At 36.0% G+C, this 18,455-nt stretch overlaps 2 protein-coding genes across 2 annotated transcripts in view; both read left to right on the top strand.

The window, feature by feature from the left end:
• Positions 1-18,455, top strand: part of LOC111189913 (uncharacterized) — a 151,383-nt gene that overhangs the window by 70,254 nt on the left and 62,674 nt on the right. The gene's annotated exons all lie outside the window — the stretch shown is intronic.
• On the top strand, positions 2,188-9,771 carry LOC125788836 (uncharacterized). Its single transcript, XM_049472713.1, has 6 exons — positions 2,188-3,609; positions 4,823-4,969; positions 5,621-5,772; positions 6,035-6,171; positions 6,325-6,463; positions 6,910-9,771. The coding sequence occupies exons 1-6, from the start codon at positions 3,525-3,527 to the stop codon at positions 7,264-7,266; spliced, it is 1,017 nt and encodes a 338-aa protein (XP_049328670.1). The 5' UTR covers positions 2,188-3,524; the 3' UTR covers positions 7,267-9,771.

Genomic DNA, 18,455 nt, shown 5'->3' with positions numbered 1-18,455 from the left:
CTGTTATATTTTCACACACAGATCAATAAAAATGAAGAAGAAGCTCCTCGTGTGGAGCGTCTTCTTCTTGTGCATGTGGATCATTAGTGCTGGTGAGTGGGGATTTATATATATATATATATATATATATGTTTCTTCGGGGTGTAAATGGAAACCAGTAGAGCGCAGGCTCTTCACTAAACTGAAGTCTTACTGTTACGCCCTCGCTATGTTTTCCTGTGTTTTCCCCGTTTCCTAGTGTGTTTCTCTAGTACTTTTCCATCACATGTGTGTTATTTGTAGCTCCGCCCCTCGTTACCTGTTTCCCCAGGTGTTCAGTGTTTCATGTTACTATAAATAGCCCTTCTCTGCCACCTTGTCCTCCGTCGGTCTTTGCACCTTCCTCTGTCGTTTGTCTCGCCATGTTTGCTATTGTTTGTTCACGGTTTCGTTACGCTCTATTAGTTTCTTGTTTATTTCTACACAGCAAAATCTGTAGTGTGAAATTGTGTTACTTTTCCAGTGTAAATTATTTTGTGTTGACGGGTGTTAATTTTGGTGTTGTTTGAACACCAGCAGTGTTGAAAAAGCTCTGGGGGCGGTGCTCCATAAACGAGTTGACTGCCTACACTTTTTCCTGAGTTATTCCTACATCCGGTTTTATCGCGCCCATTTTCTCGGAGGCTGTGTGGCAGGTGGAAGACCTATCTGCAAGTTCGAAAGGTAGGAACCTAATTTATTTACTTATACATGCCATCAATCGCGATATAAAACTGTATTAACGTTAAGTGACCGTAAACAAGTTGAAATTGTTGGTAGATACTAGTTTTATTCGTGTTTAGCTTCAAATGCTAGCGTTAGGTAAGTTAGCTAACTAACTAGCTAGCTAGCCTGGAGCTAGCGAATATTAACAGTAATCCGTGAGGCACAGTCTGTGATGTCTTTCCCTCTTTTTGTCTTTCGTCTGATAATTCTCATAATATATAACGTTATAATATTTTTGCTTTAAATTCAGAATGTGGTGACTTTATGAGTGAACAAATGAGGCAGAAAAAGCGAGGCTGGAGTTATTAGCTAGCTAGTAAGCTAACGTTAGCTGTTCTATGTTAACTAGCTACCCAGCTTAGTTCTGGAACTTTCTGCTTAACTCTGTGGAGAACGTAACTGGAGGCAGTAGGTAAGTTACCTGAGTTATGTGACTGCGGCACCATTTTAAGGTGATATTAGCTTGCATCATGCTGTAGGATGTTAGGGTGGCCAGGCATCTTTAATAAATTGGTGTTTTGTTTTTAAAAAGGGCCTTAATTTGTCTTGTATTCTTCTCCCAAGTGTCTTACAATACCACAAGAAGCTTAGCTAACTACTACATAATTTTTTTGCGTTTCGTATTTCGAAATTTCCACGTTGTATTCAGTTAAGTTTAATATACGACAGACGAAACTAAGCGGAACCATTTGCACAGGTCGTGCCTCTGAGGGGAGCTAATTGCAGGTGCGTGTATTAGCTCAATACTTGCTCTGAGCACGCGGCGACGGTGTTGTGCCGAATTTAGCACCCCCGCCCAGAAGAAGCAGCCCCAGGAGAGGCTGCAGGTAAATAGTTTATTTTTTATAATTTCTTACGAGTCAGCGTATCTTAGAACAGTATCTTGGGTATTTACATTTTCTAAGTAAAGATAAAGCCAACAAGATGTGCGTTCGCGTTTTCGAGAGGGGGTACTATTCCTGTCGAGCTGCTGAATTCGGCACAACACCAGCATACCCTCCTTATAAGCTCCTTAAAAACACGCCCTGGCCCGCCGGCGGGCCAGAAAAATATGATATTTAATGTCTGTTTATGAATACTTATAGGTTTAATATAGACACCCAATATGCAATTTTAAAGCTTAGAATTTCTGCTTTTCAGTTATCTAGCCTATTTAGCTGTATCTCCTTTCAGAAAGTAAACGTTTAGGGCGAAATATGCCTAGTTTATGAAAGTTATGAAATATTATTTTCATATTTGCGTTTTTCGTACGTCCATATTTGATCGAATGCGGCCATTCGAACCGTCTGCCCCTCCGGATTACGGAACTGTGCTCCTTTTTACTGTAGGATGTACGGTTCTTAAATTAGAACAAAAATAGTGTGTTACACTGTTTAGAGTTTAAATCTGCTTGTGTTTCGCTTTGTGTTTACCACAGGACACTCGAGACACACGCCAAACCCCCTCGAGCGCTTCCCCCACACTCTTACCTTCAAAATGCCTCCAAACTTAAGAAAATCCATCAATCCAGTCACCAGTAATTCTCACATATATCCTGCTTGAAATAATTTGAGGTAGAAAAAAAATATCAACTTTAAGGATTTATTAAAAACGGATTATTGGTCGCTCCACGAATCCACGCATATCTAATGAATCAGCAGAACCTCACAGACAAGACGGTATGCAAATGAGCTCTGTCAGGTGCCGAGTTCTGCCAGCTGAAAGGGAGGGTGGGGGCTGCTCGGCCACAGAGCTCTGACTCTCAGAGTTCCCACTCGGCAGAAAGAGCTGTGTTAAAGAGACAGTGCGGATTTCTGTTTGTATATGAGTAGACAACACAAAAACAGCCTTATTACTGCAAAACGAGTTGCCAAAACACTTTATCCATATAAATATTTCATTTTATATAAAAAAATAAAATAGAAAATCTGAAAAGCGCCTAAAAATGTTCCTGTTTTTTACTATATTTTGGTCATTACATGTTCAATTGAATAATTAAAGTGTCTTAAATCAATTGTGTAAAGGCTTCTAAGTAATATTAATTCATAGATTTGACTCTGAATTAATTAATATTAGAGTGATAAGCCTTCAAATTTGAGTATGCAATTTCAGGCGGAAAGTGGTAAAAATAGGCTTGGAGCTTAAGAGGTTAACGTTAACTACATCCTTAAACTCATAATTGAGGAGGTAATATGGGGGCATTTGTTTATGGTCGTCCAGTTAGGATAATGAGGTTGCAGTTTATTAGAGATGATTTTGCATACATAAGTTTAATAGTGAAATGTGTAACTATAGACTGACAGGTTTTGTGTACTTTTGCCATTTTATTATTGTGAAAGTTGTCTTAATTTTGTCTAAGTGGTATTAAAGTCTTAAAATCTGTAATTTAGCTTTTCCATGCTGCAGATACCCGTATAAGAGAAATGCATGACACAGTAATGTTTTTACAACAGCTATTTCAGTCAGATTGAGTAAATCCATGATTTGAAATTGGTTAATCTGCATAAAAATGTAAATTTAATCGTAAGTGAAATGCAATATTGGTACATGCTTATTTTATTGGAAAGTAGTCTTAAAACATATTTTTTTAAAGTAATATCCAGTAGACAGCGGATTATTTAGCAGATTGTGACGTTATAAGGTTATAGGTCTAATTGTTAGCTAAGGAGCACAAGCAATTTATTGTAATTGTGACCAACTTGTTGTGGGGGTATAAGCAGAGCCCAAAATTGTTTGGCTGAAAAACATTTGGCTAAAAGTTAGATTTTCTCTGTTGTGTGTAGGTTCTGAGACATGCCATTATGTTGCTGAAGGTGAGATACCATGGTACCAAGAAGTATATCCGATTGCCCTCTGATTTCACCTATTTGGATTTTATCAGTGAAGGTAAGTAGCCTGTGTAACACAAGGTTTCAATTATTGCAAAATTTCCTGTGTCTAGTTTTGTTTTTCCTGTTTAGTTTCGTCTAGGAATGTCATCAATAACTAGGCCTTTCATAAATATTACATAATTGAATTATTTTACAATAAATAGACATAACTTCAATAATATTTGATAATTTTGGCATCGTCTATTGTGTTTGTTCAGAAATATATCTGAACAGTATTTTTGACAGTTGCACAAAGACCAATGCTTCGGTAACTGACTACATACACACAGTATGGACTGAAGCAGGTAAAAAAAAAATATTTCACACTAATAATAATTAAAATTTAGTTTATGCTATTATCATTGTTAGTAGCATTTAATTCTCTAAATCACAATTGATAATGGCACTGCCAGCGTTACAAGAAGACATGAAGCCTCTTTCTAGGGGTGTGATGAGACGCTCATCTCACAAAACGAGACACAATATTGGGTTCACGAGACAACATTAGATTTACACTATAATATATTAATTTCAAAATCGAAATATATGGTTAAAATTATTTTATTTGACTGAAACTCCCAAAATGCAAACCTGCAGGGGAATTTTGTAAGTAATCATCTTGTACTGGATGTCAATCAATTGGTTCTCTGATTATAAATCATGTATGATTAACCATATACACTAAATAGATAACATTATGCAAGTACTGCAGTCGGTTTTACCATAAACCCAAAACTTCTCACTTCAGACCTTAGAACTACTGTCAGAATGCCAATAGTAGAAGTTATGTACAGAACTGCCAACCTATGACAGAAGGTGCACTCCTGTGTGTGTTTTTATGTGTGTGTGTGTGTGTGTGTGTGTGTGTGTGTGTGTGATGGCTCACTCAAGTAGACCACCGCTGCTAGTACGCTGACCGTAAGTCTCATGCCCCAAGATCTTGTCTCACCCCTACTGATTGCTGCAAGTTTATTTTAGTTTGAATGTATTTATATCTAAATTACAAAACATTGAAAATGTGAATTGAAGATGGGCTTGCTGTTTATTTTGACGATGTTCCGTTTCCGAATGTATTTATTTTTTTCCTTTGGAACTTTGGCTTTATATTTTAAACTTCCAATTCATAGGATGGGCCATTTTGTGACTGGAGCTTTCACTGTTCAAATTGCATTGGTTTGTCTGTATACTTATGTTTAGTTTTGAACCTGCTCTTGTTGTTCTTCCTATAGTCAAAAACAAGTTTGGGATTCCCAGTGCATCCGAATTGTACATTTTTGATGAAAGTAACACAGCCGTGGAGGAAGACATCCTTCTTGAACTGATGGAGGCCAATCCTGACTTATGTCTGACAGTATGCGACGGCGAGTCTGATGAAGGTAGGCTTTGTTGCAAATTCCATTGTAGTCAGTGTAATTAGCAAAAGACAGATCATCCATTAAACATAAGTTCGCAAATTAATATTTGGTTGTAAATGTTCCATTCTTGCTATACAAGGCCACAGCTTGCTCGGTCAATGTTGAGTATATATATTTTTTTAAATAATCACTGTTAAAAAAATGATCTGTTTGTGGCTTTGCCACCCCAAATTAACACATTTCTAGCAGGTCACAGATGTGCTGGGTATTGAAGTACAGTATTTGGATATTAAGGTTTGCACTAGTATGTCGAAGCAACAAAAAAAGTAACTTGTAAATGTATTTTTTTTTTTCACTCCGCATGGCCAAAAGTGTATATATGGTATACTGTATTTTAAATGTAAATTAATGTTCATACAAAAATGACGATTTTTAATTTTTTTTTTTTTATCACTTTTAAGTTTAGAGTGAATATATGAAATCCTCTCATTGCAATTTCAGTCACTTTGTGACTTTGTCACTAAAGTCAAAGGGGATTATTTACTTTTTTTTTTCCTTTTTATGCAACTTTTTAAACCACAGTGTGACACATAAATCTGAATACCACTACAACTCTGTTGGATGCATTTTGTCTTCCTTTTTAATATTCAGTTATCTAAAAAAATCTTTTAGATCAATCAGCATCATCTTCCCTCACGGATACCTTGTCACCTTCAAGTGACAATGATCTCTTCAGTCAACGCTCCAGAAACAGACCTGTTCATAACTTCAGAGATGGGAGCCCACCAACCACAGTGTTTTCTGAGGCTAAGGCTGCAAAAGAGGTACTTTTGCAAATTGTATAATCAATTGCTCAACACCATCAGTAAACTTTGGGTGGATGTGTGTGGGACCAAACTGAAAAGAAAAAGCCATAAACAGGGAATAATACAGTAAATTACCGGCAGAAGTACACAAACCAGTTACAGCACATGGATTTTGTTTGCTCTAGAAGTCACTGTCAAGTTGCTCATTGCAGCAAATTCCATGATTGTCATTTATTTCTGAATTGTACAGTGAATTTTTTTTCTTGTGTAAATTGAATAGGTGGTAGAAAATGCCTTGGTTATAAAACCTGGAGGTCAGGATGTCCTTGAAGAGTACAAGGCAGATAAATCCCTGAATCATCGAACCCGGAGACAGCTTGTCAACATATTGGCTAGCCACATGACTGAGATGCATGGGTAAGTGCGTCTTAAACTCTTAAAACATTTTTAGACTGAAGTGTTTTATATGATCCGTAAATGTAATGATTTTATTTAAATGGATGACATTTAATTAGAGCCCTGTAGCCTGTAGTAGGACATGTTTTCTTAAACATTAATTTTGCTTTAAAGGAGGATTCCATCCCGTAAACAGAAGGAGAAGTATGCCCTGGGGATCATTACGCTCTTTCCTTCACTGAAAGATCCTTTTTCTCCAAAGGGCTATGTAAGTTTAAAAAAAGAACTTACTTTCAGAAATTATACACAGGAAGTTTATTTTAAAAAAAAAAAGACATCTACTTTGCGTAGCACTAAGCTAATTCTCTGGGTGCCGCCATCTTAAGGTTAAGTCATGGCAAGTCAACGATCGAGCATGAATAGTAAAACTTTTTAAGCTATGTTTGTCATTTCTTGGTGCTTTTCATTCTCATATCACCAATCACCTGCCATTATCAGTTACGGGTGGAATTCATGCATGTCCACTAATTAATTTTGCAAACGGTTCCCATTAGTGGTGGAAGAAAAAATTTCTCTGCAAGGGCCAAAATATGCCACGTCGTGCCCATTCTAAAGCATAAAATGCTGTATTTCGAAATGCAAGGGGCAAACGAAGGTTTGCTATTCAACAAAGGTTAGTATTTGTAATTGTTTTACTACACCTGAAGTCCATTTTACACCGGAGTTCTGTTTTAAGCAGCAGACCAAGAGTGTGGGTAATTAGCAGAACTAACCCTAAGGTGTTCATGTTCTGTTTTTCAGTCATGCTGCAGCATTGATGAACATCTGCGAGGAAGAGAGGGCAAACAACCTTACATCCTTGCTGTTGGCCGGGCTCAGAAGAGGGTCGACACATTCTACATCATTGTGGACAAGCAGCTGATCCCCTGCCAAGCCACCAGATCCTTGGGTGCCTTTGATGAGCTCTTCAAGTCTCACTATGTGTTCAATCTTTCTTATGATGGTTCCCTGGTCCATTTCTACACATTTGTGCAGACAACAGTCTACAGCATTGACATCACAACAACAAACGAGTCTCCAAGAGTTCGTGAGTTTCGGGCAAAGCTTTTCAACTAGGTTAAATGTTTAAATGTTTCATTTGTCAGGCTGTTCATGTGGCCTGCCAGTCCTTAATAACTCATTTAAGAATTGTTCACAGTTTTTACCCAAGCACCAAGTTTAAGTTGGTTTGTGCACAGGATTGTTGTAGGCGTCAGTTTTCAACTTATTCAGGTTTCAAAAAACATTTAAGTAGTGTTCATTTTGGTCAAAGTGGTGGTGATACAAACTCTGAGTCCTTTCAAGCTAATTTTCACAATCTTCAAGATGATACAGAAGTTGGACAAATGAATGTAACACCGAACCTAGAGACTGTATGTTTAGAGGACAATGAATTGACTACTCACAAAGAAAAAACAAAACATACGTGTGCTTCAATTATTGCTAAACTCCAAGGAAGTGGTGTGGCAAACAGTGTGGTTTCAACCATTGTTAGTGATTTGGAAGAACTTGCTACTGGGCTGCACTCCCAAATGAAGCATGAAATACTATCTGCTGTACCTAAAGATGATCCTGTTAGATCTACATTAAAAGAAAGTCTTGATCATTTTGAAAACCCATTTGATGAGTTTAATACTGAAACTAAAAGAATGAGATATTTTAGTGAGAAATGGGGCATAGTAGAGCCAGTAGAAATAGATTTAGGAGTTCGATTTGACACAAGGCGAAATAAATGTACAGGCACATACGATCAAGTCCCTGTAAGAGACACTTTTGTGTACATTCCAATTTTGGAAACAATAAAATTTATGTGCCGCAATTCTGAGATTTGTAAGCTGCTTGGAGAGCCCTGTTTACCGAAAACTGATCGATATGAAGATTTTTGTGATGGAAGTTATTTCAAGACACATCCATTGTTCTCTAAACAGAAGTCTTTACAAATTCAGTTATACTACGACGACTTTGAAACTGCTAACCCTCTGGGTTCAAAGCGTGGTGTGCACAAAGTGGGTGCCCTCTATTTTATTCTCAGAAATCTGCCACCGAAGTTTAACTCTGCTGTAATGAACATTCATTTGGTTGCACTGTTTCATGCTGACGATGTGAAAAAATATGGCTTTGATCCTATTCTACATCCTCTGATTACTGACATCAAAAAACTGGAGAGTGATGGCCTTGATTTACCTTTTTCCACTGAAAAAGTCCATGGAACTGTATGTCAGGTAACTGGGGATAATTTGGGGATGCATTCTATTTTGGGTTTTACAGAATCTTTTAGTGGACGTTATTTCTGTCGTTTGTGTTTGATTGAAAAAGAGGACGCACAAAATGTTTACAGTGAGGATGACCCCAAGATAATCCTGCGTGGAAAAGAACTTTTTGAAAGGCATTTCCAGGAGTTACAGTCAGACCCACAGAAGTTATCTGTGTGTGGTTTAAAGCAGAATTCAACGCTTAACAGCCTACAGTTCTTTCATGTTTGCCACAATTTTTCTTTGGACATTATGCATGACATTCTTGAAGGGGTGGCTCAGTATGAGATAAAGTTACTTTTGGAGTATCTCTCAGAAAATGTTTTGTCAAAAGCTGATCTGTGTTCTAGAATTTATGCCTTTGATTATGGGTACTTGGAGCGTAAGAATCGTCCTACAAGGATCAACTTGGACAGCAGTGGGAATAATATAGGACTCAATTCCATTCAGACTCTTTGTCTTGTGAGAAACATTCCTTTGCTTTTTGGTGACATTGTGCCAGAAGGAAACCAAAATTGGACATTGCTACTACTTTTACTGCAGATAATCAACATCATATTTTCTCCATCTCTTAGCCAAGGCATGACTGTACATTTGAAGTACTTAATAATGGAACATCATGACTTGTTCAAACAGTTGTATCCAGAAAGAAATTTGATTCCAAAACATCATTTTATGATCCACTACCCAGCTTGTATAAGAAAAATAGGGCCCCTAATACACATTTGGAGCATGAGATTTGAAGCAAAACACAGGGCTTTCAAAAACACGCTTAAAAATTTTAAGAACATAACTAAATCGCTTGCAAAGAAACATCAGATGTCCATAGGGTATCATTGGGAGACGTCACCTTTAAACCATATTGAGTATGGACCCCTGAAATCATTTAATATTTACAGTGAAGACAATGGTGACCTATTTTCCAGAGTTCTTCAAGATGTTGTGCCACAAGACATTTATTCTACTAACTGGGTCAAAATCAGTGGGACAGAGTACAAAGTTGGACTGATCATTTGCAATGAGATTGCAAACGAAATGCCTGTGTTTTGCAGAATACAGAAGGTTGTATTATTCAGAGGTATTATCTACTTCCTAGTGGACAACCTGGTGGTTGACCATTTCAGTGAGCATTTTCATGCCTACAAAGTATTTGAAAGTGATGAGAAAGATGTGATCAAAGCAGACAGTCTTGTTTATTATAAGCCCTTCGATATACAAAGTGCCTATGGTGAAGATGAAAGCCTATATATTGTACCCCTGTTTTCTTTGTAACTGTGCTCATGTTTAAGTTAAGGTGCTTGGACAATTTTGAGTAAAGATTTTAAAATGATTTGCTTGGTTTTTTTTCTTTCTTCTATACTATTGTGCTTTGTGAGTCAACAAATAGTAATATGTGTAAACAGATGGTAAAGAGATTTGCTGCATGTTAGTGTTAGTACTGATGTTCTGTGGCCTTGCAGATAAGTAAAATAATTCAGATTTTGTAAAAACATTCAAGATGGTATTGCACAGCTTTAATATAGAGGTAAACACAATTTCAAATTTTGTAAAACTACTACAAAACAAAGGAAATAATTTAGTTTAGTGTCAGAAATGCACTGTTAATGGAAATAAGTTAAGTGTGAAAACACCCATTCAAGTGTAGTGGATTAAACAGAGGATTTCTTCATTAACTAAATTAATTAATTAATTAAATTAACACTAAGTGATTCTTTTTCAATTTTTGTGTTAATTTCTGACACTCAGTGTTTTACGACACTCCAATGTGTATTTTTAACACTAAATTGTGTTATTCTTTAACACAATTTTGTGTTAAAAATACACATTGGAGTGTCGTAAAACAACACTGTGAGTGTCAGAAATTAACACTAAAAGTGAAAAAGATTAACACAATTTAGTGTTAAAAATACACATTGGAGTGTCGTAAAACAACACTGTGAGTGTCAGAAATTAACACTAAAAGTGAAAAAGATTAACACAATTTAGTGTTAAAAATACACATTGGAGTGTCGTAAAACAACACTGTGAGTGTCAGAAATTAACACTAAAAGTGAAAAAGATTAACACAATTTAGTGTTAAAAATACACATTGGAGTGTCGTAAAACAACACTGTGAGTGTCAGAAATTAACACTATGAATGGAGTTAAAATTTAACACTATTCAAAGTGTAACTTTAACTCCGAACCGGTGAGAACTATATAAACACTGCAATAGTGTTAAATTTAACACTATGGGAGTTAATTTAACACTGACGATTTTGCTGTGTAGTTCCCTTTATTTCTTGTATATTTCTAGTCACGTTTCTTGCCTGTTTGTTTCTTTGTTTATTTTGTATACATTTACGTATTTATCCTTTGTATATATTCCCTTACCTTGTTTTGTTCTTGTCTGTTTAGCTTAGCTCTGTGTTGGTTTTCCCTGTTTGTTTATGTATATATATTTATTCGTTATTCCCCTGTTTGTTTATTTGTTTATTAAAGTATTGCTCTTACCCGCTAATAAATCCGCCTCCCGTCTCATCCCAGCGTTACACTTACAATCCTTACAGTCTCACTTCCTTACTGTAATGTCTAACATTACAACACGTAAAATATAAATCCATTACATCATCGGTAACACTTTCTATGAATGTCATCTCTATAAGACTCTTTAAACATACTCATAATACGTTATAATGCATTCATAAGGCATTATAAACATGGCTATACATATTTATAAAAACGTATAATCCATCATAGCCATGTTTATTATGCATCATGAACTGTGATTATAATGCATTAATAGCTGTGTTTATAACATGTTATACATCAGAAACTCAGTCCCAGCTTACAGACTGTATTATAACTAAAAAAACTTCCAACTTATAAACACACCCTCAATAATCCTATAAATATATTTTTAACCACTCATATAGTCAATTATAATGTATTATAACAGGTCTTTGTGCGCTGTAGGTAAAGTGTCAGACTTTCATTGTTGGACTATTATTAGATTATTAACGATAGCTATATACTATTTTAACATGTATATTATAAGCACAGCTTATAATGTATTATGACCACAGGTCATAATGCTTAATAAACATGGCTATAATGGGTTATGCATTTTTATATATATGTATAGCCATGTTTATAATGCCTTATGAAAGTCTAATAAAGATGACATTCATAGAAAGTGTTACCACATCGGCTAATGTAGCACATATATACACACAATAACCTTTATACTCATAAATAAAAAAAATATTATACAGCAAAATCCACAGTTAATCCTGCTAAAACACACGCACAATGCTATTGGCTGCTATCTTTCATCAGCTTTCTTGTAATTTAATTTTAATTCATATTTTACAGGATCATTTCCACAGGAATCATCTGTTATTTAATTCTAAATAAATAGAAAATAACAATGTCACTAAAAAATCCCTGTTTGGCTATTGTTAATTTTCAACGTAGCCTCTAATAAAAATATAGAAAATAAGTGTTACCTTGAACAATTAGTAATACACCACCTGTTAACTGTAAAACTCTGAGTAACTAATTCCTCACTAGGTTCCCCTCCGCCTTAAAACACATTTCCATTCCACCTTAACGTATCACAATATTCATCCAGCCGTAGATACTGCATTGTTTTTGTAGTATTCAACATTATATTATATGTAAGAAATATATTTTAAGGGTTTGACCCCCCAAACTATTGTTTTTACCCCTTTAGGGGGGTTGAAATCTTAACTGGGGGGTCTGACCCCCACAATAACCCCCCTAATTCACACCCTAATTTTGGTGATATAACTGCAATATTAATTTATCTAAAAGTTTATGGTGAATTAAACTGTATCTGATTCTCCTCTTTAAATATATTTCAGATTCACCATCCTGCAAAAACATCTCCGCCCACGTCGGCTCCACCGCACGACTACCATGTGACTGCAGCACATCAGCCAATCAGAAGCCAGTATTTAGATGGCATTTTAATTCTGAATTTGTGATTGAGAGTGACGGGACGTCCACAGCAGCAGGTTCTGGATATGAGGAGCGTGTGGAGGTTTCTAAAGAGGATCTGCAGGGTGGAGACTGTTCTCTGCTGTTGAAGAATATAAAATCTGATGATTCTGGAGCTTATCAATGCAATAAAATCGGGATTAAAAGAGAGACAGTGCTGCAGAAAGTCTGCCTCTCTGTTGAAGGTAAAAACACTACAATTCAGAATTCTCTGAAACTAAATCTAGAATTTCTCAAATATTTTGTAGATTTTTTAAAGACACTTCGTTGTTATTTCTGTAGCTGCTTGTTACACCAAAACCATTTTACAGCTGATCATAAAAAGAGATTTTTTTTATTTTACTATTATTTATCTGTATATTATTTAATATACTTTGCACCAAATTTACAGCTTTGTATATTCCCCTCTATTTTTAGCTATGAAACTCTGGATCTCTGATGTTTTAAAATACAGTTAGAATGAAATACCCAAAGGCCATTAACTAATATATATTAAATTATATTAAAAAATGATTATTTTTAAAACAATGTTCTTAATATTCTTAGAATATGTATATTTACATGAATCTATTCAAAATATTTAGCAATTACATTTATCTTTATAATGTCTATTATCTTTTTTTTCCTATTATTTTATATGTGATTTAAATATAATATGGAGATATAAAGAAGAAACTCTGCTGTAAAATGCACTTTTGTTGTAGTAAAACATGATAAAAAGTATTTACCTTATTGTTAAATAGCTCCCCTTCATTCTCCTACAGCTTTCTCACATCCAGAAATTTGTGCTTTTTGCCCAGAACTCTGTAAAACGTCCGTTTCGGGTCATAATTTACCCTAATAAATCACTTTTAATAACGTTATCCAGCTCAAAGTAGTGGAGAGTCCTGACATTTAAAACCAGGCATTAATAACTTAAAAAGTGCAGATGAAGCTTATTAAAAACCACTGTTTACATCCTATAACACTACTAGCTTCAGCTCAGAGCACCGCCATCACTGTACTGATAATAACATGTACATATATATATACATAGACTCCCCATAGCCTGCCTCCTGGCATTAATTTACACTGATTAAGGTGTAAAATACATCTATAATAATCACAACTCTACAAATTTTTACCTGATTTTCACACAGTTTGGTTTGTTATAAACAGCAGAGTTGTAAATACCTGATTCATGCTGAAATACTTGTGTTGAGCCTGAATAATGGTGTAAAAAAACTATTTAATGGGGCAAATTTTGCCCCAAATGCAATGTATTCATTTGTTTCTGTTTCTGTTCAGCCCTTTATACCAAAATATGAGGAAAACCCTGAATCACAAAGTAGTTAAACATCCTTTAACTTTAACAGAAACGGTCTCTAATGATTTGATCTAATAATATTAGATGGAGCTCCATCATTCCAGAGAACACAGTTCCATAACTGATCCGCACTGTTTTCAATCCTGGGGCTTTATACCTCTCTATAGCTCTCGCCGAGTATTAGCTAAGGCATGGTCCCGATACTTTCATTTTTATTTATCTGCTCCAGAGAATCCTAATCTATTAGCAGTACTTCTCTTCTCTCTTTGATGTGTATTTGCATTATCATTGGGAGCAATTTAAAGCAGCTGATTTAAGTCATGTAGAAGTATTTATATTTGTGTATTACTGCATTAATGCTAATGTATTATTAATTTACAGCCCTACATCAATGGCAAAATCCACTATATGTTCATTTTCTTTTCTCTACAGGTGGTGCTGGATTTACCTGCTCGTCTCTGTGGATCGTAGCGTCGTTCCTCTTCTCGTACCTGTTTCTTCTAGAACTTTTACCTTAAAGAAACATCGCTAAGGACCACCAAAAATGTTATTCAGATCACTGGAGCATGGAGTAGCACCGTAGCAAAAACCTCAACCAATGGTTTCCTGTAGTTGCAGATCAGACCTGCAGAACGGTCAGGAGGAATTCTGGATCATTCCTCTTCACTAAACTGTTTCAGTTCAGCTATAATATTATGGGATATCTGGTGTGAATCTTTCTCTTGAGGTCATGATGTCACAGCATCTCCATTGGGTTGCATCATCCATCCTCTGTTGAGCTTCAGGTAAACTTGGGAATCAATTTTTCTGTAGATGACGTCAATTCTGTAAGTCTTCAGCTGATTCTTCCTCACCTCATTGGTCATTCTGTGCTGTGCTCTTGCAGTCATCTTTACAGACTGGTCTGCTGTGTCCCACCTTCTTCTAGTGCCCACCTCATCACCAACCATCAAACTTCTCAGGAGCATCCAGGAAACACAGCAGACTCTTTTTTTCTCTTTTATGTAATTTTTATGTTATGTAATTCAAATTTTCTGCATGTTCTTTACATATACAGTATTAATTATAAAACTACTTGACTTGAGTTTGTATCAGTTAAAGATGATTATCAGGTTTAATATATTTAAAATCATTTTTACTTTGTAAAATATACCTATGCAGTACCTCTGTAGCCCACTGGGGGGCCCCGGCCCATATACTGTAAAACAATGGATTATATTATTTATATATTTAAGTGGTCTGCAGATGCTTAATCCAAAAAACTAGACCAATAGCACCACGCAGTGTTCATAATCACACACTACACACACACTAATCTCCATTACTCCATTATCTAAATCAACTCAACATCATTTGAATCATCTCAAAATCACCTCAATCATTCCTACAATCAGCTCAATCATTTCAACCAGGGCTGGACTGGGAAAAAAACGGCCCCTCATAATAAGCAGAGCACAACCAACTTGTAATTTATGTATGTGGGGTTACATAGAAGCATAATGTATCAGAAACATGTTAAATATAAGAAGTTTATTGTCTATTGTTAACATTTTTGTCTGCTCTGTGTAGTTCAATTGATTTTTTATCATTTTGTCAGAGTTTAGCCCATGTCTGTCTCCCTCATTTGGTCTCTTGTGCTCCTGCCCCTCTGTTTACCTGTCATGTGTTCCCTGCCATGTGCTTGTGTTGTGTTTTTGTACCTGTTTCCGCCATAGCTCCGCCCCAGCCCTGCCCTAGCTATTAGTGTTCTCACCTGTGTCCTGTTTGTAACCCCGCCCCCTCGTCATCCAAGCCCAGGTGTTTCTCACTCTCCTCCTGTATTTAAGCCCCTCTGTTTGAATGTTCAGTGTCGAGTCTTTTGTATCTTTGTATCTTGTACCTTATATCCAGTATCCTGTATCCTGTATGTATCCTTGCTGCCCGTATGTTTCCTAGTCTTAGTTTCTTAGTCTGTGTTTCTAGTTTGGTATCATCCAAGCCTTGTTTTTTGCGTTACCCGCGTTTTGTTTGTTTTGATTTATCTTGTCTGTTTAAATAAAATATATATTTGCACTTACGTCCATCCCTCCTCCTCCTTCACACCCCATTCGTAACACATTTTTATTGAAATCATCTCTAATATGTATTTTTTTATTTCTTTGATAAAACAGCTCAATTCTATTTTGTTCAGGTTGAAGGTGCTTCCTCCTTTAAACAGCTGTAACATGTATTTGTATCAGACTACAAACAGGGCATTCTTTATAGCCTCACCATTATCAACTTCATAATAAACCTTCTTAAACCAGGGTTCACTCCTACTCTCATCATGAGAGGATCTTTTGATCTGGGTGGAATAAAACAAACAGTGAGCCTGATTGTGGCGCATTAATAAAAACAAAAACAACAGCATTACTCTAACTACAAATATTTTTTACTTTTTAATTAATTACTGGATGCATTTAAGTGTTTGAGTTCTTTTTAAGAAATATCAGCTTTAGATTGATAAAATTAAAATATAATATTAGTGGTGTCTATCACTTACATCAGAGAGAGAGCGAGCGAGAAAGAGAGAGAGACAGTCACGGAGAGAGAGAGAGAGAGAGAGAGAGAGAGAAATAAAGAGAGAAAGCGAGAAAAAGAGAGAGAGACAGTCAGAGAGAGACAGTTAGAGAGAGAGAGAGCGCGCGACTAAACGAGGGAATGACCGAGCGAGAGACAGAGAGCGAGCGAGAGACAGCAAAAGAAAGAGCGAGAAAGCTAGAAAAAGAGAGAGAGACAGTCAGAGAGAGACATTTAGAGAGAGAGCGCGCGCGCGATTAAGCGAGGGAATGATCGAGCGAGAGACAGAGAAAGAAAGAGAGAGAAAGCAAGAAAAAGAGAGAGAGAGAGCGATTAAGCGAGGGAATGAGCGAGCGAGAGACAGAGAAAGAGAGAGAGAAAAAGAGGGAGAGACAGTTAGAAAAAGAAAGAGAGAGAGCGCGCGCACGATTAAGCGAGGGAGAGAGAGAAAGAAGTTTCCAGTCGCCCGTGTGCTCAGAGCTAAACCACGCAGAGAAAGAGGTGTGGCCGCTTTTTCCCTATATCCTGATTGGTTCAGTCCACTGTCTATATTGAAGATGGACCAATGGGCCGCCCTACAGCATCGGCCCCTGAGGACTGTCGGCCCACCGGGCATTTGCCCGCTACGCCAGATTACCAGTCCAGCCATGATTTCAGCATGATCTCAACATCAAATAAATCATCTCAAAATCATCTTAATCATTTTAAAATCATCTAAACATCATCTAAATCACAACGAACAAATGAACCATCTCAAAATCATTTCAACATAATCTCAGTCATTTTACAAAGCTTTACTCTGATTGATCATTAAAGGAATATGATATTATAATTCATCAGATTTGCTCAGCTGATAATCAGCAGCTCTGTGCATCATCTGTTATCAACCACAGGAGGAATGATTCACTGAATCTCTCAGAATGACTCAGACAGTTTCACTTTCAGAAAGAACCAGACATCTGAGATCACACATGTACACATGTACACTGCAGAACCGTGAGGACATGGTGAAGATCACACATCTGTGGTATGAGTCTCTTTCTTTCTTTCTTTCTTTCTTTCTTTATTTCTTTTTTTATTGCTTTCTTCATTTACTTCATATATCTTTCCTTCTGTCTGTCTTTCATTCTTTAACAACATTTCCTATTTCTTTCTTTCTCTTTCTATTTATTTGTTAAAGAAAAAAATTCAAGCTTATTTTTCATTAAATATGATTTAGAAATGTAGATACACGCGTGCTTCTTTAGATGAACATTAGATTATTATGTTCTTAGTTCATTATTATTCATTTTAGCAATTTACTTTATTTTTACTATTATCTTTTCCTTTATTTTATATTTTATAAATTCTTTACTTTTTATGTGTCAATTAGTTTTTTATGGTCTTTTAGAATTTTCTATTTTACATATATTTTTTGTATTTAAAATGAGTATTTCTTTTATTTTAGTATTTCTTTTAGTTTTTTCTATTTCATTGTTTTATATTATATTGTTTTCAATCCCTTTGATGTTTTAAATGCTTGGCAACATTGTAAATGAGGGTCACCCTTAATGTTTTTTCCGCATGAAAATGAAGGTTGATTGATTGATTGATTGATTCCTACATACAGTTGTGGTCAAAAGTTTACATACACTTGTAAAAAAACATAATGTTATGGCTGTCTTGAGTTTTCAATAAGTTCTACAACTCTTATTTTTCTGTGATAGAGTGATCGGAACACATACATGTTTGTCACAAAAAACAGTCATAAAATTTGGTTCTTTCATAAATGTATTATGGGTCTGCTGAAAATGTCACCAAATCTGCTGGGTCAAAAATATACATACAGCAACAAAATTTGTCAATTTTGGTGATGTAGCGAGTTGTGTCAATCAAATTAGCTTCATGTCATGGCCTCTTCACTTCTTGTAAGTGATTCTGATTGACTACAGCTGTTGACTTCTCATGAGCCCATTTAAATAGGGCTCATTTGACCCAGTGATTAGACTCAGCTACAAAAGCTACAATGGGAAAGTCAAAGGAACTCAGTGTGGATCTGAAAAAGCGAATTATTGACTTGAACAAGTCAGGGAAGTCACTTGGAGCCATTTCAAAGCAGCTACAGGTCCCAAGAGCAACTGTGCAGACAATTATACGCAAGTATAAAGTGCATGGAACAGTTGTGTCAC

Source organism: Astyanax mexicanus, unplaced genomic scaffold (assembly GCF_023375975.1).
Source record: "Astyanax mexicanus isolate ESR-SI-001 unplaced genomic scaffold, AstMex3_surface scaffold_31, whole genome shotgun sequence".
Taxonomy (NCBI): domain Eukaryota; kingdom Metazoa; phylum Chordata; class Actinopteri; order Characiformes; family Acestrorhamphidae; genus Astyanax; species Astyanax mexicanus.
This window is presented reverse-complemented; position numbering and strand designations above follow the sequence as displayed.

Excerpts from the sequence above, each read along its gene's own strand:
- LOC125788836 (XM_049472713.1), top strand. The coding sequence starts at position 3,525 with ATGTTGCTGAAGGTGAGATACCATGGTACCAAGAAGTATATCCGATTG. Across the intron at positions 4,970-5,620 it reads CGACGGCGAGTCTGATGAAG|ATCAATCAGCATCATCTTCC; the intron begins GTAGGCTTTGTT and ends AAAATCTTTTAG. Across the intron at positions 6,172-6,324 it reads CACATGACTGAGATGCATGG|GAGGATTCCATCCCGTAAAC; the intron begins GTAAGTGCGTCT and ends TTTGCTTTAAAG.